The sequence below is a fragment of the Cryptomeria japonica genome, chromosome 10 (genome assembly GCF_030272615.1).
Source record: "Cryptomeria japonica chromosome 10, Sugi_1.0, whole genome shotgun sequence".
NCBI classification, from domain to species: Eukaryota; Viridiplantae; Streptophyta; class Pinopsida; order Cupressales; family Cupressaceae; genus Cryptomeria; species Cryptomeria japonica.
The window spans coordinates 703786559-703812578 of NC_081414.1; the positions used below are offsets into that span (position 1 = coordinate 703786559).

General features: G+C 37.5%; 1 protein-coding gene and 2 non-coding genes across 4 annotated transcripts in view; all 3 read left to right on the forward strand.

Moving 5' to 3' along the window:
* Window positions 1-801: 801 nt before the first annotated feature.
* Window positions 802-26020, forward strand: part of LOC131078200 (vacuolar protein sorting-associated protein 29) — a 66632-nt gene continuing 41413 nt past the window's right edge. For both annotated transcript variants that reach the window (XM_058015861.2, XM_058015862.2), the window contains exons 1-3: window positions 802-1126; window positions 1424-1581; window positions 25810-25947. In XM_058015861.2, coding sequence (XP_057871844.1) covers window positions 1450-1581; window positions 25810-25947 — 270 coding nt within the window. In that variant the 5' untranslated portion in view covers window positions 802-1126; window positions 1424-1449. The remainder of the gene's footprint in view (window positions 1127-1423; window positions 1582-25809; window positions 25948-26020) is intronic.
* On the forward strand, window positions 5846-5916 carry TRNAA-AGC (transfer RNA alanine (anticodon AGC)). Its single transcript has one exon. It is a non-coding gene; the product is annotated as a tRNA-Ala (tRNA).
* Window positions 6062-6132, forward strand: TRNAA-AGC (transfer RNA alanine (anticodon AGC)). The gene has a single exon. It is a non-coding gene; the product is annotated as a tRNA-Ala (tRNA).

The window sequence follows — 26020 nt, forward strand, 5'->3', positions numbered from 1 at the left end:
ATTTGTTATGATTCTTTGGATATTAAACTAGTGGAATTTGGGTATGAAATTGATTTTTTTGAAATGATGTGAAGCTTTTCTCCTTTCGAATGTAGGTGCTCAGATTGTTAATGATTATTTGGATATTAAACTAATGGAATTTGGGTATGAAATTGATTTTTTTAAAAATGATGAGAAATAGATTTGATTTATTGACTTGTAAGAGAATCAATTGAATTGTTAGGAATCAAGCTAGAGTCTCAGATCTAATCTCCATGATTTGGAGGATTGATGAGGAGATGTAGTAAGCACGAGATAGTTGAGAATTATTTCAATTTTAATTAAAAAATTATTATTTATCAATTTACATTGATTGGGAACATAACACATTTGATCGATGAGTTAACTAAGTGCATGGGAGAATTAGGGGGAGTGAATTTGATTGAACTAATTAGACTAGGGAACATAGTTAAAATATGTTACACTTTTCTAACATAATTATGTTAGGGAACATAACGAATTTACTCTCAGTCTCACTCATCAAACAAATGTGTTATGTTCTCTAACATATCTTGTACAAGGTAAGAAGTGTACACTTTTCTAACATAATTAGATGCCTTTGTATGAAGTATTAAGAATCTTATATATTATAAATCATCTATATTTAATTAAAAAAAACAAAAAAATAAAAAAACAAAAACAAAAACAAAAAAACCAATCCATTTCCATCATAAGCACCCACTTGACCATGTGACTCAATATGTAATTTTTCATTTTTAGCTACGTTATATTACTTTGAATTGTTATTTACGACATCGTTTATTTTTTTTCGAGTTCTCAGTGAAGAGTTAAATCCATTTCCATTACAAGCACCCACTTGACCATGGGACTCAATATGTATTTTTTCATTTTTAGCTACGTTTTATTACTTTAAATTGTTATTTACCACATCGTTCAGTTTTTTTTCGAGTTCTGAGTGGCCCTCCCATCAAAGGGTCGCGGGTTCAAATTCTCCATTAACTCTCTTCTAAGCAGATCCGGGCGAGACATCTTTAAGCAATCAGCGAACGGTTCAGAGATTCATTTGCAAATTCAAGGAAGGATTTGGCTGTTTCGAAAGCCAGCGCAATTTGATCTTTTCTTTCAGGTATTCAATTCTTATCGTTGTTCTTCCTTTTCTTAATTTGCCTTCAAACTCATCACACGAACATCAATACTCGTTTTTCAAAGCTATAATGATTTTTTAAAACACTTTTATATATGGATTTCTCAACTTCCATTAAAAATTAAAGCTCAGGAACTGCATGTCTCTCGCGTCAGATACTTTAGTTTTAAATTAATTAGGTTTTGAAATATATAAGTTGGTTTTTTAGGCTCTCTGTTTCAGAAGATCATTATTGGGCTTTCTAATATAGAAGCTCATTACTTTTTTCATTATGAGCAGTGGAGGTGAAGCCAGACCGAGTAGAGATGGTACTAGTATTAGCTCTGGGAGATCTGCACATTCCACACAGGGCGCCTGATTTGCCAGCCAAATTCAAATCTATGCTCGTTCCAGGAAAAATCCAGCACATTATCAGTCCTGGAAATCTCTGCATCAAGGTGCTCACCTACTTATTCCCAATTTTTTTTTTTTTTAAATGAGAATTTTTTTACTGTAGTGGTGTTTTGTAGTTTTGGTTAACTAAAAACCTATTTCCTATTTTGTTCTTAAATGATTGTTGGCATCGTGTAATTGTGTAAGATCCTTCTGGCATTAATTTCGTGGCTTTAGTACCGTCTCAGAATTCGGGTCTCTTGATAGAAACATCATCAGGGATAAGTTTGAACGCAACTAATTCCAGATTCAAAATTTCATATCCCGTTTTTCCACATGATCATGGAAATTTTGCATTACATGAGACCACCAAAATTGTATGTCCACACTGTAATCATGGTTATGAGACTCCCCTAGTTAGTGATACAATTCTCAAGTCCAGAAAGAGATTGTGAATGAATTAAACCGGATCCACTCAATGGGGGTCTTCGAGTTTTCATGGGATTGTCTAAGTTTTGTCGAGTCATTCATGCGCAATATCGAAAATTGTCACTAAAAGCTAGAAATAATGGAAAAACCCTCATTTGCAAGTAAAATATTTCATTTGGAGTAGCAGTCTCATTGTGAGTTGTATAGTTTTTTTTGTCAATTCAGTGGATTCATTGGATTTGTGGAGTTGAAGCTGAGTTTTGATTTTGAATCTATGAATAATTATATGCAAGACAGACATTCCCCCCAATTTCTTTTTCTTAACAGAGCCCCTGCTTCCAATGTTGCAAAAGTAAAATTCAACACAATATAAATAACTGGGTTGAGCAGGGGGATTCCTAACCAACAACGGCGTGGTGTATTAATGACCAGGTTGTGATATAGGAGCTTTACTCACAGGTTATAGGGTTCATATAATGCGGAGAGGAGCATTCTTGGACCACTTTTTAAAGATTTCTAAACATGAGTCGCACTCAAATGGACCCCACAATTGCTACAGTAAGATCTCACTACATGCCTATTATTGTATGTGCCACCTTATTTCAGCGGGGGCATCTGAACTTGGGTCACATTCTTATGAGTGACGCCAATTGCCAACAAACCTCATCCCCTTGGACATTTTAACACAAAGCATTGCCTCCAAGAGGATTTAAAAAATGTATTAAACTTGAAAGGGAAAAGCCATAGCATTTGAGAGGCTTGATGGATGTTAGTTTTGTTATTATTATCTTTCTTGGCAATTGAACCAAAGGACTATAGCCACACCATGGATTGGAAAAAGAATTAGTACTTTTACCCACATCCATGATACATAGATCCTTGATTCTACTAAAAAATTAACATTTCCTGGTTTGGCTCTAGTCTTTCCTAATTTTTTCAATGAAGGCCATATAAATCTCTTATACAAAATTAAAATACGTTCTTAAGGTTATGTTAAGATATATGAGTGACCTTGTAATGCCCCTTTTTTCAAAATTAAACCAAGTTGAAACCCAAAACACCCGTCATACATTTTCTATAGGTTTTGAGAGTTTTGTACCTTGGAAATGGGATTAAAATTATATTAAAGAAGGCCTCAAGTAAAGTTAAAATATACAATAAGGTCTCTTGTTTCGAATCAAAGGGGCAAAAATTTATTCAATCAATCAACCATTAGTACAACCAAAGGGAATAAGCCCCCTTAAGGGCTACAAAACCAGCAACGAACTCAGATAATGAAAAGGGACACATTTCCCAAGATTTCCCAAGAAAGCCAACCACACCAACCCTGCTACCCTGCATGTCCTCATGAATCAATTTCTGTAATTTACTAGAGCATTCAAGAGATCTCCTCCCAACCTCTGATATTCCACTCACCCACTTGCTCAGAAGACCATTTAGCCAAACAATCAGCAACACCATTCCACTCCCGACCCGAGGGATGTGGGTGAAAGAAATTGTATCCAAATAGCCTCCCAACCTAAGGATCTGATGGGCCACCGAGGCTAATTGTCAATTAACACTGTCAAACTTTTGATTATTTAGAAGATTAACTAAAATTTGGGAATCAGATTCACAAACAATCTTACTCCAACTGAGCAAGCATCCCCATTCCAAAGCATACAAGAGAGCAAGAGCCTCCATAAGATTTTTGGTCCTCCGTCCCTTGTAGATGGAAAAGAGGAAAAGGGCCTTGCCAGAACTATCTTTTCCCACTCCACCAATCCTAGCATGTCCAGGATTTCCTTGAGAGGACCCATCTGCATTAATCTTGAGCGCACTGTTCCTCACGAGCTAGGATTCGGGACAGTTACTCATGAGGCTCAATAGAGCCCCCCTGAGGCCAGTCCGTAGGCTCCTTCTACCTCCACATCTTAAACTGTCCCACTCTATGGACACTTTTAAAATTCTCCACTCTAGCCTAACCTGCCAATATGAAGCATTGGCTAAGGTCCTGAAGATGTGGGTACTCTGAAAGAATAGGATGGTCCTGAAGATGTGGGTACTCTGAAAGAATAGGATGAGAACTATCCTTGGAATCGTACCAAAATAGAGCTTTCGAGCCCCTTTTACAAAGCCAAAACAAACCTTGCTTAATCAAGCTGGCACCCTTTTTGAGAGTGTCCCAAATCAAAGATTCTTTACCCTCCAAGCTCATTCTAGAATATCAACGTTTTTAATCCCTGACAAGTGTACTATCTCCAGTAGAGTTTGGCAACCAAGGCTTGACTTGTGAGGGAAGCTTGTCTCAACCCAAGTCAACCTTCTTGCCTTGGCGTACAGATAGATTTCCACTTAACCAAACTCCATTTAGATGCCAACAAAGAACCTGCTCACAAAAATTGCTTCGAGAAGGAATCCAAGCCCTTGATGAAACTTGGAGGAGCTATTTGCACCATACATTTGTAAATAGGAAGGGCCTGAACCACTGCTTCTAGAAGTAGTTCTTTGCCTGCAAAGGATAACCACCTAGAAGTCCAATGATTGATTTTCCCACAAAACTTATCTAAAACATTTTGCCAAGTCTCTCTAGGTAAAGGGCCAACAGAGAGAGGAATGCCTAAATACTAACAAGGAAGAGATCTGATCTGAAATCAAAGAATGTGAGCTATCCTGGCTTGAATAAGAGGATGAAAATTAAAGAAGAAAATAGAGGACTTGTCTTCATTAATTTTCTGAGCAGAGGCTGCAAGATGGATGTCCAAATCTCGTTTGAAGCTCAAAGCTTCTCTGATTCTGGCCACTCCTAGCAAGGTTGTGTTATCCACAAATTGTAGGTGAGTGTGTGAAGGCAAATTGTTATCCCAAGTCCATCCCTGAATGCTTCCTTGATTCACATGGGATTTTAGAAGTCTTCCCAGACCTGCAACTATGATAATGAAAAGGTACGGGGAGAGAGGATCTCCCTGCCTAAGGCTTCTCAAAGCACTAAACAAATCAAAATGTTCACCATTAATTAAAACCGAGTAGGAAACAGATATGACACAACTCATCACCCATCTAACCCAATCTGCTCCAAAGCCAAAGGCTAAGAGAACTTTTCAGATAAAAGACCATTTAACACAGTCATGAGCTTTGGCCATATCCAGCTTTATGAACATAGCTTTTTCTTTAGAAGACTCCATGGAATGTATGGCCTTAGAAGCTATGACAACACCATCAAGATTTGTCTACCAGCCACAAAACTTCCTTGTTCTTCAGAAATAACCCTGCTAAGGCACAACTTAAGCCTTTCTATAATTATCTTTGAAATAATCTTGTAAACAATATTACATAAAGCAATCGGCCTAAACAAGTCCAAAGAGTTAGCTCCTAACATCTGTTTGTTATTCTGGCACCACCTCTCAAAAATCTAATTTTATAATCTCCCAAAATTCTTGGAAGAACTCGATTGGGAAGCCATCTGGGCTTGGAGCTTTCCCTTTCTTTATCTGAAATAGGATCCTTTCTATTAAGAGAAATTGGATTGATAAGCATCTCATTCATTTCATTGGGTATGTCCTGAGGGATACATTGCAAAACTTGATTCTCTTCATCCACAGCTAAGGGAGAGTCTTCCTTAAAAATATTAGAATAGAATCGAATAGCTTCTAAAGAGAAAGAAGTTGATCACCTGTAGCTGATTTGAGGGATGAGATCATATTGCCGCGTCTTCTAGCTTTCACCGAGTTGAAGAAAAAAGCTGTATTCTTTTCTCCCTTTTGAAGCCAATCAACCTGAGATTTCTGCTTCCAGTAAGTTTCTTCCCTCAATTCCCTTTCATTGAGCTTTTTAAAAGCCAGAGCTTCCTCCCTAAGGGACTCCTTAGTGTTGCTGTTGGATATAAGCCACACCCGGACCGATGATGGACTGGTCCAAGAGGGGCCAGTAGCTCAGTGGTAGAGCACTCCAGCAGCGTTGGAAGGTCCTAGGTTCGAGTCCTAGCTGGTCCATGTCTCAACATGGTATCAGAGCCAGGTCCAGGCTAAGAGCCAGGTCCAGGCTAGGAGCCCCAAGCACACGAGAGGTGTGGCTTAAGGGGGGGTGTTGCTGTTGGATATAATCCACACCCGGACCGACGATGGACTGGTTCAAGAGGGGCCAGTAGCTCAGTGGTAGAGCACTCCAGCAGCGTTGGAAGGTCCTAGGTTCGAGTCCTAGCTGGTCCATGTCTCAACACTTAGAAGGATCAAAATCTCTGTTCTGCCTAGTAATATAGTCCAACTTGCTTTGAGCTGCAGCCTTGGCCATAAAAATATTTCCAAAGTGAAGTTTGTTCCACTTTTTGAGCTGATATTAAACAAATTGCAATTTTTTCACAAAAGAATACATTGCTGTGCCATACTCAGGTTTTCCTTCTCTCCACTAGATACCAATAAGGTCATGCAACAAAGGCTCCCTTAACCACATAAGCTGAATTTTAAAGGAAGGTGGCTTCGAGGCCCCCCTAACCACAGAAGCAGTCAATTTAATCGGCCAATGGTCTGAACCTCTCCAATCTAGAATTTCAGACAATGTCTTCCAGTTGCTTCCAACTCAAAAGCTAGAAACCAAGAATCTATCCAGTCTTTCTGAGACAGTGTCTTTCCCACATATTTTGTTGCTCCAGGTATACATCCCATTGGATGGTTTTATATCAATCAAATTCAAGAGGAGGATATTATTTTGAAGCCCCTGTGAAGAGGGATCCAATCTACTAACCTTGCCTCTCTTTTCCTCTAAACTAGTAATAGCATTGAGATCTCCAGCATGGATCCAAGGATTATAGGGAGCCATACTTCGAACACACTGAATATGAGACAACAATTTTCTTTTTCCAACAACATCCGTGGAGCATACACATTGGAGAAAAGACACACTTCTCTTGAATCAAGACAGGATGCCATCACTGACATCGAATTTCTGCCAGAAAGCCACCAGATAGGAGAGATCTTGCGTGAGTCCCATAAACAAACAAGATCACCAGCACTGCCCTGGGCACCAATGCATTGACATTGATCTCTCCACCACAATTTAGAAGCTATCTTGAAACTATCCTCAACCGACATCTTTGATTCCTGTATAAACACAAAATCGGGAGAATGCATTGTGATCAAATCTCGAACAACTTTTTGTCTAGGGATGCTGTTCAACTCCCTTGCATTCCATGAAAGTATAATCATTTCTGAATATTAGAGAAGTGTGAGTCAATAGGCTTGACCTTCCCTAACTCCACTCGGTTCTCCCCCATGACTTTTAATTTCTCCCGATCTTTCTTTCTCCCAACCTTAAGTAATTTTTTCTGAGCTCCCTTTTTGAGGATCTTTTGTTGGATCCCCAAGGTTGGTGAATTTTTGCTACCTTTTTCTGAAGTCTTCTCCTCCAAACTCAGATGCCGTTACACAAAAACCAAGGCTAAGTCACTCCCATCACTTCTTTACTTCCTGTCTCCATAACCCTATGCCCATCCTGGACTTGGTCCATGATCATTTGAGTGTCTGCCTGATTAGTGATCTGAAGGGGACCCCCCGATGGGAGCTCAAGATTTTCCCTTTCAGATGTCACCTGCATGCCTTGAGGAGTCCCATTATGCTGCTCAAAATCCTCAACACTTCGAAACGGTTAAAAACCTCTTCCGTTTGCCTATCCCTCCAAGATCTCTTTTGACTTCTACCTTAGTTGTGAGGCTTTACTGGAATAAATCCTTCTTTATCCGCTTCCCTATTTGACATAGGGGCTTTACGTTTATCAACCTTGGAAGGTTGCTGGGGATGCACATTTATTGCAGGTCCTGCAGAAGCATCTCTTGGACATTTCCTTTGCAAGTTTTCGTACTCATGACAAAATCTACACCTAAACGATAGAGCTTTATAATCCAGCTGCTGTATATAAGATGAAGAGCCAAGCTGGATTTCCATAGAATCTGGCAAAGGCTTATTTAAGTCTAATTCTACACAAACATGAACATAGGTGATTACCTTTGTGTCCATTGTTTGTTGTGAAGGGCCGACCGGCTTACCCAAAAGCAGTCCAATTATTTGGATAATGTCATTCCTATAGAATTCCAAAGGCAGTCGAGGAAGTCGGACCCAAACAGGGACTCTTGAAGGAAGTTACTCTGCTGGATTAAACCCTACATGCCAAGGTTTGATGAACAACCCCACTTGGTTGTAAAAATACGGACCACCTTCGAATGCTCTGTTACGATCTGCCATGCATGAAAAGACTACCATGAAAAAATTGTTCGCTGCCAGCTTCACCTCAATATCGCCTTTTGGGCATCATGTTTTTTGAACTCATAACTCGAGAAAGGGGAGCGAAGTCTGCATGTCCATGAATTTACAAATCAATGTGTGATTTGTCAAGTAGGATACATCTTCAACAACAAAATCTGGCTGAATTACTAAGATCGGTCTGTCTTGGGACCTCTCTAAACACCCATTGACCTTCGGAATCGAACTCCTCTTGCCAAAGGTGAGTTCTCGACATGCATAGCATTTTGGTTAGAGGAGTCTACATGCACAGAAAAAGACGGGTCTCCATTTATCACTGCTTCCTGGAAAGACTCCATCTGAGACCCTTTAGAAAAGAAAAAGCCGACACCTACAGACGTGAAGGCAAAAAAAACACACAGAGAAATTTAAAAAACCCACAAATCAAACCCCAGCACAGGGCAAAACTCAGCACAACCTCACAGAAGAACAAGCCTCCCACTCTCAGCCACGATCAATCACCCAGCCTAAGCCCAGACCTGTCACAACTGCTGTACACTCTCTGCTGAGAAAGGATCCATTACATCCAAATTGCACACCTTGCCCCTGCAAACAACACACCCCCCCCGGGCTCAACCAGCCACCAGCCCCCCATGCAGGTCCTGTGCACCCCAACGTAGCACACAGTTAAAAAAATCTCAGGTTAGGGAACCCTAGCTTGCACAGGACCATCCTCCACTCCGTTCCATCCGCTCAGTCTTATTTCTTCCCTGAATCTATACAATAAGGTCTCTTATAATTAAAGTTTATTTTAAATAATTTGGGATGTTCCAGGATATTTAATCTTATTTATTCTTCCATTTCTTTGTTTAATTCGTGTGTTATAGCTCAGATAAAAAAAATACAGTCAGATGCTGCTGTAACAAATTACTGACCTATAGGCTGTTGTAACTGAGAATGTAATATCAACCATTGATTACAAACAAATCACAAGTTATTGTAATTACAAATCCAGATGAGCAATTGAAATAAATCATATAGTTATAGTGTGCTGTTGTCTTTATCATCATACATTCATACACATCAACTGACCATTCAAATTGTTGATCCAATCATTGTTTGAAAATGGTTTCCTCCACAATTATTAGGACTCAGGTATGCTAGATCTAAAGAGGTGACTCATGATTTAGGATAGCATGTTGGGTTGGTTGTTGAAGTTCCCTCGGTCTATTTGCCACAAAATACCCTTGTTGGTGGCTCACAATTGGTGACATAGTATGCAATGATGTGATTGAATCTTTGGACCTTGTATCTGATGCTTCCTCTCATCTACCTGAATGATAGAATGGTGATGTATGTGGTAGGGACTGGTGCGGTACCTTAATCGCTATAGCTAGTAGATAGTTTCTTTCCCAATGAACTCAGGCTGGGGGTTGCTTCAGACTGTATGTGAGGGATGAGTTAGGGTCTGCAGATGTGGTTATAGTTGAAGGAATGACCTGGGCATGGTCACCACAACACTCATACACTCAATTAGACTATTAGATGGATGCACTATAATTGTGGTGCTCCCAATGACTAAGTATTGATGAGCTCTCTCAAGAAGGTGTATTAGTAGAAGATGGCAATGGGCATTAGACAGCTCTGGGAACGATAGGCTGCTACCAATACTCTAGTGCTGACCTGAGAATGCTGACCTGAGATTGCCGAACAAGAACTCAATTTAGCACTGCAATCCTTAAGATGAATAGCTAAGCTAGAGGAAAGGGTTTGTGTCCTAACCTCAAATGCTACAATCAAGGGGTTTGTTCCTCAAATGCACAATTGCTTGAATTCAAATAGGCGATCGTGAAAATGAAATCAGATAGATCAATATGAAAGAATGGGTTTGTAGATATACCCTCTTCAAATTAGAGCCCATGGGGCCAAGATTTGAAATTTATTTATTTATTTTTTATTAATATTATATACATATTTTAGTGTTGAAAACCACTTTTAATTGATGGCATTGTGGTGTGAATGTCGGCTGGAGGGAAGGGACATGAAGGAAATTTGAACAGATATCTTTTGGAGGAAAACTCTATTTAAGAGAGGCCAAACAAGGATAAGAAGTTAGATTGATCAATCATTCTATATTCTGATTTCTACTCCTTGTTGGAGCAGTGGATTATAATTCAATTGACCTAAGGACAAAAACCCTCTAGGTTTGGAATCGGAGGACGAAAACCCACAATTCCTTTAAGTGATTTCACATGGAGATCACCATCGTGCAGATTTGATTAATATAGTAGAAGCTGCCTTATCTTTAGAAATATGAATTGCAGCTCTGGTAATTCAATCAGATTCTTATTTGTTTTTGCTGAGATTCTTATTTGTTTTTGCTGCTGTTATTTTAATTTATGCCATACAATATCGAAGAAGGGTATTTGTTCAAAGAGGAGTTGCAGCCAATTTAATATACATTTTGTTACCTTTTGACCCCAACTGCTTCATATCCTATGACTGTTGTATCTATTCCAATCTGCTGAAGTCTCAAAGGCATTAAATCAATTGGCACTGCTGCTGTTTAGGGGACAAATTTTGACAAATGCTGACGTAGCATTTTGTTATTGGCATGTTTTATGATATTTCCTTGCCATTGATATATTAATAGCAGCTATAATAGCTTGCCGTACCAAATGAAGACTAATCACAGTTTTGGAAGGAATTGATAAACTTTGAAAGAAAGGTGGTTTTTGCTGCCAATAGATGATTTAAAGGCGATTGTAGCATATTGAGGTCAGTAGTTGCCTTATGATCTCAAGGTGGGGTTAAGCCTGGTGAATCCTTACCTAGCATGATATATATTTTGCTGCAAATAAAAAGAGTGATATATTCCAGAAAATTATAAAATCTTAGAAAAGTCTACTTCATTCAATGTTAAACAAGGCAAGGTCTTATTGATGGATATAACAATTGTCTCATGATATTCCAAAGAGATTTTCAATGACTTCATGGTAGATTTATTCAGAACCCAGCCACTCAAAGATATATATTCAACCCAACAGAGCTATATGATCATTGATTTTGTGCTGATCATTATAAGTAAAATAATTAAAAATATTCTATCTGGGATATTGCAGACCTCCATTGCCAATAAACCTTATCTCCTTGTACATTTTCATAACATGAATTGCCTCCAAAGAGAAATTTGAAAACATTTTAAACTTGAAAGAGAAAAGCCACAGTGATTGAGAGACATGATAGATGGAAGTTTGTAAATTTAGGTTTGATATTGTAAGCATTCTTAGCAACAAAACCAAACCACCATGACCACATCATGATTTGGAAAAAAATGGTAGAAGTACCCACATCCATTAGTCTTAGCGTCCTTGATTCTATTAAAGAATTCACATTGTGTTGTTTGACCCCAACTTCTCCCAATCGTCAATGAATGTATATACATTTCTTGCACAAAAATCTTAAAATGTATTCCAGCCAACTAGTTTATCAGAAATGGAACAACCAAGGGCCATCACATCTTGAAATTGATTTCTTGACAAAATTAAAATCTGTCTTTATTCATTATGTAATAATTAGTCAATGAAGGCATATACATCTCTTGCACAATAAACCTAAAATGGATTCTAACATTTTAATAACCTAATTTAAATGCATGCGTATAATGTTGGTGCTCAAAGTTCTTGGTTCCCAAATCCCTAAAGATAGGCTTTTTGTGAGTGCTAGAGGTGTCAAACTCAAGGAAAAAGGCCTCAAACTTATGATCAGATAGGTGAACAATGGACTGATTTACTAAGGTGGGACCTACTTTAGACTCTGCTAGGCTAAGGGAGGCTTCTGTAAGGTGCCATACTAACTACAGGAAATGGACATAAGCCTTGTCACAAGCCATGTCCTATGCATAGTACACTCCTATTTGTTTGTCACCAAGTGTTCTATGCTAGTTTGACAATACTAGGTTTTGCACCTTCATTAAGCAGATAAACAACGATATAAAGTGTAGGAATGTGGCTTTGATAACTCCTAATGTTTGTGTGCACATCTAGTCATGGATGCAAATGAAACTAAATCAACACAATATGAAGTGAAGTTTAAAATTTAATTGTTTTGAATGTGTTGGTGTGATAGGTGGTTGAATAGGAAGTGGATAGGTGGTTGAATAGGCAATAAAGTCATAGGTTTCATAAATCAAAAGTTACAATAACTGAGATCTAGGTATGCTACCTTAATGGAGATACCACTAAAGACTATACTTTCTAACTCCGCACAAGCTAGGTTCTATGCATGCAACTAAGCAGATAAATGAGATTGCAAAATATCAAGATGAACATAACTTAGCTATCCATGCACAAAACCATATATTCCTTTTATTAATTTGAAAAGATACCTTACAAAAGCTTTACAAATTTTTATAGTTGTCTAGATGACAGACAAATCAGAATTAATACTCAAATTGTTGAAATGTGTTTAAGAAGACTTACAAAATATTCAAAAACATACACAATACACACAGAGACATTCACAACACATTGGATCTACATTTTTAAATTTGTGCGCTAGAATTACAATACTATATTACACCCTTGGGATGAAATCTAGAACATTACAATGCAAAAATGCCTTTAACCCTTTTCTGGAAGGAAAACCCCACTAGTTTGGAAACCTCCTTGTTATCACTTTGCAACCTATTTTTCCATCCACTTGCAAATGAAAATTTGGAATTATATATCGTTCAACACTGGAGAGGAGTCCTAGGAAGATACATGATCTTTTACAATTGCAGAGGTTGCTCATGGTTGCTTACATCACCATCGTATGGCCATGTGTTAAAATTAGCCTTTCAGATTAATATAAGAACCCAGAAATCAGAATTAGCTCCTAATTAGTTGTTTGCAGATAAATAGAGATAAGCAAAATGAACACAAAGACACAAGTACCCTGGGAAAACCTCCCTCTAGGAGGAAAAACCCAGCAACAACAGATCCTTAGATCTGATTAAGCAATAATCAGATAGTACAATTCGGCTTCAACACTTGAAGCATTTAGAACCAGCAGGCTATGCACAGTGGTATTGTGTCTTCAAACTAGGGCATACACAATCATGAAAGAACTTATCTATAATACACTTGTTTGCTACCACAAGGAAGTTCGCTGTCTCTGTAAGGTGATTCGCTGCACCTTGATTCAGGTTTGCTGACCCTAGAACAAGGTTCGCTAACCTTGGAATGAGTTCGCTATGCATAGAAGTGCATTCGCTGTCCTTAGGATATATTCACTGACTATAGATGGCATTCGCTGATCACTGCAGAGGGAGAATGTATTCGCTATGTATTTGTCTTTTAACCTTGCAAGTAGTTGAAATATATAGGAGGTTCATCTTCTTACTTATCTTTAGGTCGGCCCATTTATCCTTGGGCGCTAAAATCATTTTGCATATAACAACGATGTGGATAGGTCCACACGTTTGGAGTGAGGCTTTAACTTAGTACATTTAATATAGGGTCGGCCCTATAATGAAACATGAGTTTCTTTATGTTTGGCGTGGAGGATATATAAGGGGGGCCAGCCCTATTTGATTTACACATTAGATACAATAGATAGGGCCCTGCCCTATAAGGATTCGGATGATGCCTTAGGGCAATCCGAATCCTATTTATTTTCTCACCTAGTTACAAAATCAACACTCCCTCTTAACTAGGGAAGAAAATAAATACATAACCAAATTCACATGGACAAATCCATGGTATGAACATTTACAAGTTTTAGGATTAGGGCCCAGCCCTAATAGTTCAATCAATATACAATTCGTGATTTGATCACGCAATTACATTACAATGAACCTTTACATGATCTTCTCTAGCAATGCTAGTTGAGGAAGAAGCCAATGCTTCATAACTTCACATTTTCCTGCATATAACACCATTATCTTTCATCATGCACATCCACAGAGGATGAAAGAGACCTTTCCATATGCACACCTGCAATAATTAATACTCACAGAAATACATAACCATATAACATAAATCATGCACAACCGCAGAGGATACATAAACTTCTCCCAGAGAAGGACAATTTGTCACCTTGCACACCGCAGAGGGTGAACTCACCTTGCACTCTGCAGAGGGTGAGAAATAACCGCCACCTTGCACTCCGTAGAGGGTGGGAATAACTACCACCTACGGAGTCTTGCACTCCGCAGAGGGTGGGAATAACTGCCACCTTGCACTCCGCAGAGGGTGGAAAGAACAGCCACCTTGCACTCCGCAGAGGGTGGACTCACCTTGCACTCCGCAGAGGGTGAGAGAGGACTACCACCATGCACTCCGCAGAGGGTGGATGATACACGCAGTGTATCATGGTTAGTATCATCAAAAATAAACATTTTGCAATAATCAAGTAATTCATTTAGACATATTAATTTCATTATCTGAAACACAATGATTAGAACTCAGCAAAATCAAGAAAACATGAGGCTCCCTCTAAAAGCTTGTCCACAACAAATTTCAATCCTAAATCTAAATAGAGTTCATCAAATTTGTATCCTTAATAAAGAGAAAGTTACAGTAGACTTTCAAATCTAGATCTGAAGGCAATGGCTGAAGTGGGCCTTCATGGATCATGCTTGTAAGCCAATAGATCAACTGCAAGGATTAGTTTCCTAATACATTATTACTGAAATAAAACAACAAGATCAGAATTTTAACTTACGGATAGATTAACGAACCAATAGATCAAAGGAGGAAATCTTCACGATTTGATACTTCATTTATGTTTGCATCTTCTTGCTCGATCTGAGTTTGACAGTCCCTTGCAAAGTGGCCAAGCTTGTTGCATCGGAAGCATCGGATGTGAGATAAGTCTCTTGGTCTTTGCCTTGAATGAGGGGTAGCAGATCTGAAATCTCTATTTCTCTTGAGATCATTCTTCTTCCAATGGTTGCCTTCCTTTTTAGCCAAGAGGACATGTTGCTCGTCGTAGGGGTTCTTAATCTTTCCTTTTGCAGCCAGCCGAGACTCTTCTTGAATGCAATCTCCCATTAACTGATCAAACTTACGAAGCTCAACTCTGGCACTGATTCCTTGAACAAACGGTTCCCAAGAGGGAGGAAGACCATTTAGGGCAGTCATAGATAAGTCACTATCTTCAATGCTCTTCCCAACTGTAGCAAGCTGATCTCTTACCTCAGAGATTCTCATGAAGTAAGCAGCAACAAGTTCTTCTTTCTCTAATTTGATGTAAGAGAGCTGATTCCTTAAAGCAAGTATGTAGCTGGTATTGTTGACTTCGTACATCTTTTCCAATGTGGTGAACATCTCCTTAGCGGTCTTCTTCAAGGAGATGGATGGCACCAAGTGATTTTTGATGGAGTCTATTATTATCCTTTGAGCTTGGAAGTCCTTCTTCTTCCAAGCTTCTTTCTCACTTTCATCCTCAGGTTCCTTAACATTCTTGCTAACATGTTCAGCAAGATCATTCAATGCCATCATTATCCTGACCTTCCAAGAAGAGTATTTTGTGTGACCTTCCAACCTATCTTCAGCCCTAATATAAGAAGCCATGAGGACTAAACTTTTGAACAGCAGGTTAGATAGGAGCACAAATCTGATCACAACCTCTATACGAACCTAGAGCTTTGATACCATGTTAAAATAAGCCTTTCAGATTAATATAAGAACCCAGAAATCAGAATTAGCTCCTAATTAGTTGTTTGCAGATAAATAGAGATAAGCAAAATGAACACAACGACACAAGTACCCTGGGAAAACCTCCCTCTAGGAGGAAAAACCCAGCAACAACAGATCCTTAAATCTGATTAAGCAATAATCAGATAGTACAATTCGGCTTCAACACTTGAAGCATTTAGAACCAGCAGGCTATGCACAGTGGTATTGTGTCTTCAAACTAGGGCATACACAATCATGAAAGAACTTATCTATAATACACTTGTTTGCTGCCACAAGGAAGTTCGCTGTCTCTGTAAGGTGATTCGCTGCACCTTGATTCAGGTTTGCTGACCCTAGAACAAGGTTCGCTAACCTTGGAATGAGTTCGCTATGCATAGAAGTGCATTCGCTGTCCTTAGGATATATTCACTGACTGTAGATGGCATTCGCTGATCACTGCAGAGGGAGAATGTATTCGCTATATATTTGTGTCTTTTAACCTTGCAAGTAGTTGAAATATATAAGAGGTTCATCTTCTTACTTATCTTTAGGTCGGCCCATTTATCCTTGGGCGCTAAAATCATTTTGCATATAACAACGATGTGGATAGGTCCACACGTTTGGAGTGAGGCTTTAACTTAGTACATTTCAATATAGGGTCGGCCCTATAATGAAACATGAGTTTCTTTATGTTTGGCATGGAGGATATATAAGGGGGCCAGCCCTATTTGATTTACACATTAGATACAATAGATAGGGCCCTGCCCTATAAGGATTCGGATGATGCCTTCGGGCAATCCGAATCCTATTTATTTTCTCACCTAGTTACAAAATCAACACAATGTACTAGGAAAAATGTAGAAGTAATCTTCTTTCTAGTTGCATTCATCTCAAGTGCTTTAATAGCTTACTATGTCATGCATGAAGGTACACAATATTATGATCTCTTGCTTACAAAAACTCAATGGAGAAGTATATATTGGCCAAACAAACCACACAATTACATCAAGGAACCTATTAGCTTCTTGTACAAGGTGAGATCAATCAACTCCGAATCTGAAGATGTTACAGACTTAATTTTAGTGATCATAGGAGTGGTCAAAGGTCTGCAATCCTTTATCTGAAATTGCTTCAAGATCTCAACACATACTTACCTTGCCCAAGGAAAATCTCTCTCTAAACCCCAAAAGTAATGCATTAGGCCAGTGTCCTTCATCTCAAACTCAATAGATAAATTTGCTTTGCACGCTACAATGAGTTGCTTTGCTCTTGTAATGAACAAGTCATCTACATACAGTAACAAAATCAGCATTTTAGTCCAACAACTATGTAATAAAGATTAAAATCTACTTCACTTTTGTTGAAGCCCATACTTAGTAGACGTTCATCTATCCTCCAATACCATGCCTTGGGTGCCTGTTTGAGTCCATACAAGGCTTTCCTAAGCCAACAAACATGGGATTCCATCCCACTTATTTCAAAGCCCCAAGTGCTCTATATACACTTCTTCAATGAGACCATTAAGAAAAGTTGTCTTAACATCCATTTGATGTATTTTCGAGCCCATGATTCAAATTAAAGACAATTGTTCTAATGGAAGTGCATTTGACAATTGGAGCATAAATCTCTACATAGTTCACTCCCTCCTGGAGGAAGAATTCTCTCGCCACAAACCTCACTTCGTACTTTTTAATGCTGCAATCTGCATAGAGCCACCTGGAACTCGCAATTGACTTCTCTTCCAGTTTTGGCCCAATGTTCCATATATCACTTGTCATGATAGAGGTCTACTCCTCCATGCTATCAAACCTAACATGCTATTCTATAGCTTCCTAGAAGTTGGAAGGCTCTAAATCTGTGATGCTTTTCATCATTGTTGCTCGAATTGGTTCACCCAATAACCTGTAAAACTAAAGATTGCCTTCTCTAATGCTGTAACTAGGCTAGATTGCTTTAGCTCGATAAGATCTTGCTGATCCTTGAATTCAATTGCAAAGCCCTTATTCTCCATTATTGAAACTTTAAAGCAAACTCTTCTTGAGCCAAGGAACAAACAAACATCAACCTCCAAAGAGATACCAGACTAAAGTTGAAAGGGAATAGTACCAACTTCTTTTATTGAATGCTTGGTATCATCACCAAGTTTAATCCGAACTCCATAGTCTTGGGTCAATGTCATATGCCTAGAAGCCTCACTATCCATATACCAAACATTCCTCAGAAAACACGAAACCTGTTTTTTTTAACACTTCCAGATTAATATAAACTCAGAAAAATCAGAATTTGTTTCTAACTAGAATAATTAGATTAGAGATTTATAGTTTTCCAGATTTAAGCATAGCAAAGAAAGAGAATAAATAAGAGCAAGACACAGTTACCTTGGGAAAACCTCCTAGGAGGAAAAACCCAACCAGAAAGGATCCTCAGATCTGATTATGGATTAGATTCATATGATGATTACACACTTATCTGGAGTACAGATGTTGCTGTCACAAGGAGGATGGCACAGCAGTCTACAAGATTAGCTCACTGACAGAGATCATGATTGCTGCCACTTGAAAGATCTTCGCTGCACCTTTAAACTGGTTCGCAGTCCTTCTATAGGGTTTGCTGAGCCTTCAATGGAGTTCGCTGTGCATCAACAAGGGTTCGCTGGCTTCTAATGGTGATCTGCTGCCTTCTAAGTGTAATTCGCTGAACATGAAGATGTTTGCTGATGTATATATGTAATCGCTACCTCAACCTTTGCATGAGCAGATATGTATATATTTCGCATGTGTTGTAGTAAGTATAATGAAATGAATTTGCTATTCATTTATATGAGGAGCAAGATTGATTAGTTAGGTCGGCTTGCTTTCATATTTAACCTTTTTATTTATTAATTCCCTTTTGATTGAAATGCTTTTAATGAGATAGGGTAGGCCCTATTTTGTGGGTACACTTTAGAGTGTGGTGTGTGGTTTAGAGTGTGCCGTGAGAGAGGGCCCAACCCTACACGCTAAAGAAGGGACCAAACCCTTAGGTGGATTCCAATGTTGCCTAAGGCAATTGGAATCCGCCATCCCTAATTACAAACAACAAAACCATCGAGAACTCTCTCTCAAACTTAGCAGCAAACTCATCCATTTGAGTTTCTATAGAGACTGTTGCCTCTTTTGGCTGTTGCTTTCATTGGTTCTGTCATGTCCCCTCCTTGATCATTATATATATATATATATTCTAAAAGAAACAATTATTATTATTATTTAATATAGTAATTGCTAATGAATGATTATTCAAATTTTATCTATTTATACTATTATTTAATTAATACTTATTAATTGAAATATTCAAATAAAATAATAATATAAATAAATAGAGTTATGTTTAAAGGCATGATGAAGAAAGACCGAACAAGAAAGTATACGTATGATTTTAAGCAAGCTGACGTACATATGATAGTTACCTACCAACACGGGCAATATAAGTAATAGGGATTACAACTTATGCTAGGGCAACAAAAACATTTGTCGACTCCATTAGAAGACAAGAGATTATCACAGCTTTAGAAATGGTAATATATGGTGTTGGTAATGTTTAGATTGATGAAGGAAGCAACAATTATAAAAAAATGATAAGTAATTGAGAATTCGTAGCACCGTTCCAAAGGAAGGACTTTGAAGGTCGATCACACATACAGATTCAAGGATACCAACTTAGGCAAGTATCGATTAATGAGGGGACAGGGACTTGCGCAATATCCGTTTGAGTGGAGATGATGATTAGTTTGATAATAGTCATCAGTTATGGGTAGTAGCGATTAAAGAATAATATGGATTATCATAAGGAAGCAGTTAACAGTATCGAATTAAATATGGAGAGGGTCAATTTTAATTAATCATCATCAAATGACATGTTTATTCTCCATACGATACAACCATTCAATACCAAGGATATTTAATGAATGGAAGGAGGAGGAGACGGAACACACTAGGAGGGCTGCCCCAGTCCACGTTCGCATTTTGTCCAACATGATAGGGGTTTATTTAGACCCATATTCGAATCTGCTCTAGTGGTGCCTCTGCTTTCGGTACATATAGGGTTGCACAGATTAGAGGAGAGAACTACGTTAAGGCAGCAAGATTGAAGGAAGCCCAATTTGCTATCAAATGAAAGTAATCAAGCACAGTATACACTCAGATCCAATATACGTATTCTGTATATCAAAGTATATCTTCAGTTTAGGATATATATATCAGAGGACGATTCCATCCATACACAGACATACTTTGTAGGCCAGATTCACATTTTCAGTTCCAGAATGATTATACACATCTGAGGATTATCCCATCAATCTGTTTGTATATTATTAATCAGTCATTAAAGGGACTCCTAATGAGGGACATTACACTTGATGCCTCTCTATGATATTACTAAGATGATGTTCTAACTTCTCTTAGAATGATACATAGAAATTGGTATCAGAAATTAGTCAAATTACTACAGAAGGAGTTTGATATTACATTCTGAAAGAACACTTCAGGCTCACTAATTAGGCACTTATTGGAGTATGCTTGATATAAGTTTTACATGGCAATATTTTCATCACGTATTTCCAACCAAGACCATAAGAACTAGAAGCATAGAAGACTCAATCAACTATAAATCAGAGGAGATCTTAGAAGGGACATTACAAACCCAGTTGAACAGCAGCAATTTATATGTTGAGGCATATATTTCAAATATACAGATCAGAGGGAACTAGCAAGATAAGTTCTTCTTTAAAACTACTCTTACTATTATAAATTAAATTTATAATAAAATGCCTTTAGAATTGATGAAATTATATTTTACAATTCTCACATTGAGTTAGAATTGTTGCCTCAGGACCAAATTAAGGTAAATCCTAAAAGGGGACATTACAGGTTCTTCTTGTCTGGACCGAGTGATGCAGAATGACCAAGTCCATTTTCCTTTGCTGTGAGGATGCTTCTTCACTCTTTCCCTCATCCTTAATGTTTGACTTCTTTCCTATCTTAAAATCTAGCCCGTGAGTTGTTGAAACCCTAGCTATGTGGCTGCCCTAGTCATTACTGCAAAAACCATTCATTATTTTGGAAACCCTGGCTATTGTCTAAAATATCTGAAAATCCTAGCCACCTTTGCTTCACAAACCCTAATCACGGGTTTGTGCTATAGCAAATTTACGTTTGCTGGCCATGATATGAAACAAAACAAAAGAAAATTTGTGAATGTAAAAAAAAATCTGTTGTGGATTTTACACACCTTGACTATTATTTTACTTCTATAAAAAATGGGCTGAAAAACCTTTTGCTGTACAATTTTAAACTAAAAAACTCCCGTGACTCTATAAAATCTGCAATTTCCCTTTAGAAACTCTTCCTATGAATTTCTAAATAATAAGCATTGAAATTCCTTCTCTAGAGTGAGTGATTTTATTCCCCCATTTTTGACTTTGATACCTTGTTAAAAATTCCAATCACGGTAACTAATCATGTAATGCTTTGAAAAATATTGAATTAATCACACGAAATTCAAGCCACAGAAACAAAAATGGAAGTATACACAGATAATTACTCCTTATAACTTGTTTCTCATTCCTTTGAAAAATGTACAAGGAAACCTCTACAACTGGTATAACTCACAGTTGCACAGAAACCAATTGTATCTTATATTTAGTTTTCTAGTCCCTTGGAAAACTTAAGTCTTTTTTAGTCTTTTGAAAGGCAATCTAAATGAAATGCTCTGTTATCAGGTTCCTCAAAAGCCCCCCCCACGTACTTGTTTGGGTAGGGTTCTGGTCCTGGTCCTTCGTGGGTTCTCCACTGGGTGGTGCCTGTCAGGGGCTGCTACTACTGCAGCACAGAAGACTTAATTCTAGGATGGAACTGAGCAAATTGATGTGGACCATGCCAAAACCTATAATTAACCGTGTCTTAACATTGCACTATAAAAGAGTTTTATTAATGTCTAAAGCTGACATGGTCTCTCACATCATAAACAAGTCAGCTCTGACTCCGGTGTTTGTTGCTGTGATAAGGTTTTGTTCAAGGCAAATTTCTGGATACAAACTATACACTTGAAGTACTTAAGCGCAGGCTTAACAGTCAGAGGAGAATATGATGTACCACATGCAACTGATTTTGGCTGGGCTCAATTATATTGTTTTATGGTACAGGAAACTATGCAATTTTGTAATCTTTTTGATGAGTACATTGTTAATTCAGCTCAAATCTGTAGTATTTTCATAATGGTCTATTTTTCATACTATATCTTATGTGCTATTCCTTTCCCTCTTTTGATTCAGGCACACTTTTGTTGAATAACTATAAGTATATATCAGGTTCATTTTAACTTGGGAATGGCCTCATTTTTGGACACAAACAAGACTTTTGCCTGCATAATTGATTTAAGTATTTTTAATTTACAAAAATAACTACATTCATTTGCATCAATTAATTTGTTCATTACATGCACAAATGGACAATACCAAAGACAATGCACCGTTTAAAAACTCATACAAGGCAATTGATGTTGTACGGGAAAACATGACTTTAGCATCGTAAATTGTACACCCTTAATCGGGTGGTACAATTCCACGCTTAGGTTATCAATTGCCTTAGTGTGTTTGCATCTTGCATTTAAAATACCCTTTAAGCATTTAATTAATTAATCTAATTAAATCTAAAGTCTTCTTTCATCCTTCTACACATCATAAAATTGGGCCCTTTACTCTAAGTGTACCCCTTTTTATTTTATTTCTCCAATTAATCATTTCATCAAATACCCTAATTATGTCTTATTTCGACATTCAAGGCCCAATTTCACATATCTAAATGGTGCAAATTTCCACAAACTCCTAGAATTTGCTTTGAAATCACAATATCTTGCTTCCTCGAAAATTTGGTGAAAAGTTGGTTAGATCGTGTGTTTGGACCATGTTGGTACCAACTTGGTCCCCATTTTTTCTCCCCGAATTTTGGGAGTATGTTTTGGCGGTATTGTAATATCCAAATCCAAGAGATTGGAGAAAAATATCATTTCCAAGTCGGTCTATGACTCAAAACAAAGTTAGGGTCTCCTACATAAAGCCTTCCCTTCCTCATTTGAAGGATCTAAGATCTAGCAATTGAAGGAGCCTCTTGTGAAGTGAAAGTGCAGGTTATGTAAAGTCGACAACAACAAATCAAGCATTCGTCAAGCATTTATCAAGCCTTCATCAATCATTTTCAACATCCATTAGGAGCTTTGAAGACATTGAAGAATAATAGGAGATCACCGACTACTGATTGGCTTGTACCTCTCCCTTAGGGTTTGGTATGGTTTCATGTTATTTTCATGTCTTTGCATAACATTCATTTTCAGATTTACATTCATGCTTTAGATCCATTATTGCATTTGTGATTTGAAGCATTTACAGTTACATTAACACTCATTTAGGGTCTTCTCTCCAAAGCGTAGGGTAGAATTCTAGATTTACTTTCTTGTTCATTTAGGATCTTGCATACACACAAGATTCTTGCACACACACTTTCAATACATTATCGACTATTTGTGGAGGTGGAAACCACCAAAACAAGGGTTTTGACTTAAGGCAAAGCCCTATATAACCACCCACAACACAATTTTCCCCTTCTTTTGGTGTGTAAGTTGTAGATTCAAGGACCATACAAGCTTGGAAAGGACAGAGGAGACCGAGACAAGGAGAACTGCCTTTTGCAAATTTTCTGAAACCATCTCAGGACCAGGGCACTACATAGGGACCAGGGCGCCAGAAAGGGACCAGGGCGCTCCATCCTGGTCCTGACAATTTTTCCCGAAGCTCCTCTTCTGTAGCTTAGATCCTAGCTTGTGGCTCTGTTTGATTTTTGTAGCACTATGTTTTCATCATTTCATTCCAATAGATTTAGTATTCGGACGTTCCAAACCTAACTCAAAATTACACAGTTTCAACTCAAACAAAAGGGGAAATAGGACCTCAATTAGCATTCAACCCTCTTCCTAATAGAATTGAGGTTGGATCTATTGAAGTTTCTTCCTCCTTTTAATGTTTTGGTTGATTTGGCTAATTGGTGGTCTAACTTACATTTTTACCATCACATTTTGGATCATATTTTGCACATCTACTCTTCATTTACAGCAAAGGAATATAAGCCCTAAGAGATATTCCGTGGCTTTCTCTTCCTCACAAGAAGTAGCCAAAGTGAACTATCTCCCTAGGCTCTTTTGTATTCCACTGTGTGTACATGAGAGTGGGATTAGGTCTTAGTCACCCAATTCCATTTTTATGCTTCACAATGACAATTTTTGCTTCTTAAGGATTTAAACAAGTGACACCATTGTCAATTTTGGATATGCATATTTAGACACATACAATATATTTACCCAATAATGTATTAGGTTGTTTTACAATTGGGAGGATAGCAAGAGTATGAGTGATATAATTGTTACTAATTGCCCTCCCATAACAATGCACATATATTTATTATACTCTTCATTACAAGAGAAAATACTGAATTATCTGTATGCATCCTAGAAAGTATATTCAAGATTCTTGAATGATGTCATTTCTAGAGAGAGTTCTGAGAAGAATGCTAACTCTTTGAATTAGGAACGTTCACCTGAAGTGTAATTAAGAATTATAAATTGTTGCCTTTGAAGAAATTTAAGCAAATGATAAGATCTTAGGGCCCTGTATTAAGATATGTACACACTCTATTAGAGGATATGATTTTTTTTTATAGTGGGAAAATAACATGATTGAAGCATGACACAGCCTTTATCAAATAACTAGCATTAGACAACATGTAAACACAAATTATACCTCAAAGAAACAAGAGAAGATGCTCATGCATGCAGAAAATGACTTTAAAGAATGGAACTTATTGATATTGGAGACTGTTGGTTGTAAAAGACTAAAAGTACATTGATCTCAGGATTTGCTACGCAATAACTCATAAACTTCATAATATCATTATCATATGCCCAAGTACATTACAGCACGATACCAAGGGCCATAGTATCATAGTACTCAAAACATTTGCTAGTAATCTTGATTAATCATGATCTGCTCCATTTCCTGTGCTGTTTTCCAATTTTTTTGCCTAGTTCTTAAAATAGGTTATGACATTCTTTTTTACGTACTTATCTTTTTTGGTTTATTTTTTACACTTAAGAGCTAGAAAATACAGAGAATAGGTGGACTTGAAATTCTTTTTAAGTATTAGGGTATTTTAATTTGCTGTAAGTTTGATTTTGTATGGATTTTTTGTACAAGTTCAAGGTTTAAACCACAATGAGGGTTTTTCTTTTTAAATTATACTTTAACAAGGGTTTAGTGAAAAACCACAGGGATGACCCTCAAGTGGTAGGCCATGCTACAGAACAGAACACTACTATTTTAGGGCAAGCTGTATTTTCACATCAATCATCTTAGGAGAATGAAATGATTTTTTTTTAATCCTTAGCAATTTTTTTATTTTATGATTAGCATTTTTAGTAAGGGATTATGCCATATTTTATCTTTATTCTCTAGGTTTGATATAAGATTTATTTTTTTAATCTATTTTAAAATTAATTCTTTGTGTTTAGGTTCTAAGTTTTTGTTGAGTTCTTCCTGTATTAAGCCTGGGTAATTGAATTCCATTTACACTTTTTCTCCACCATGTCAATGCCATGCTACTTTACCAAGGGGTGTTAATATAATCAACATGAAGATGGCAATTCATGTCTAAAGGGTGAACATAGGTTATATACCATGGATCATCTCACTTTTATTTATCATTTTGAACTTTTTTGTCACTATCAAGAAACATGATTTCATTATGTGTAAATTTTGGGCTTAATAGAATGTTACATGCAATTAAAATGTATCAGAAATGGATACTTTTGTTTGTGTCAAAGCTAGATCAGAATATCACAATCAAGCAAAGTTGCAATTCTTCATTTATATGTTTTCAATTCAGACTTGCAATGTTGCTGATGTGGACAGGAAGTTCACGACTACTTGAAGAGTCTCTGTCCTGACTTACATGTGACTCGAGGTGAGTATGATGAGGACCCACGTTATCCAGAAACCAAAACATTGACGATTGGTCAATTCAAGCTTGGGATTTGCCATGGTCACCAGGTTTGACATTTTAAACTTGATTTCACTTTTGAGTAGTGATGTATACAGGCATATTATATTTTGTTAGTAAGAG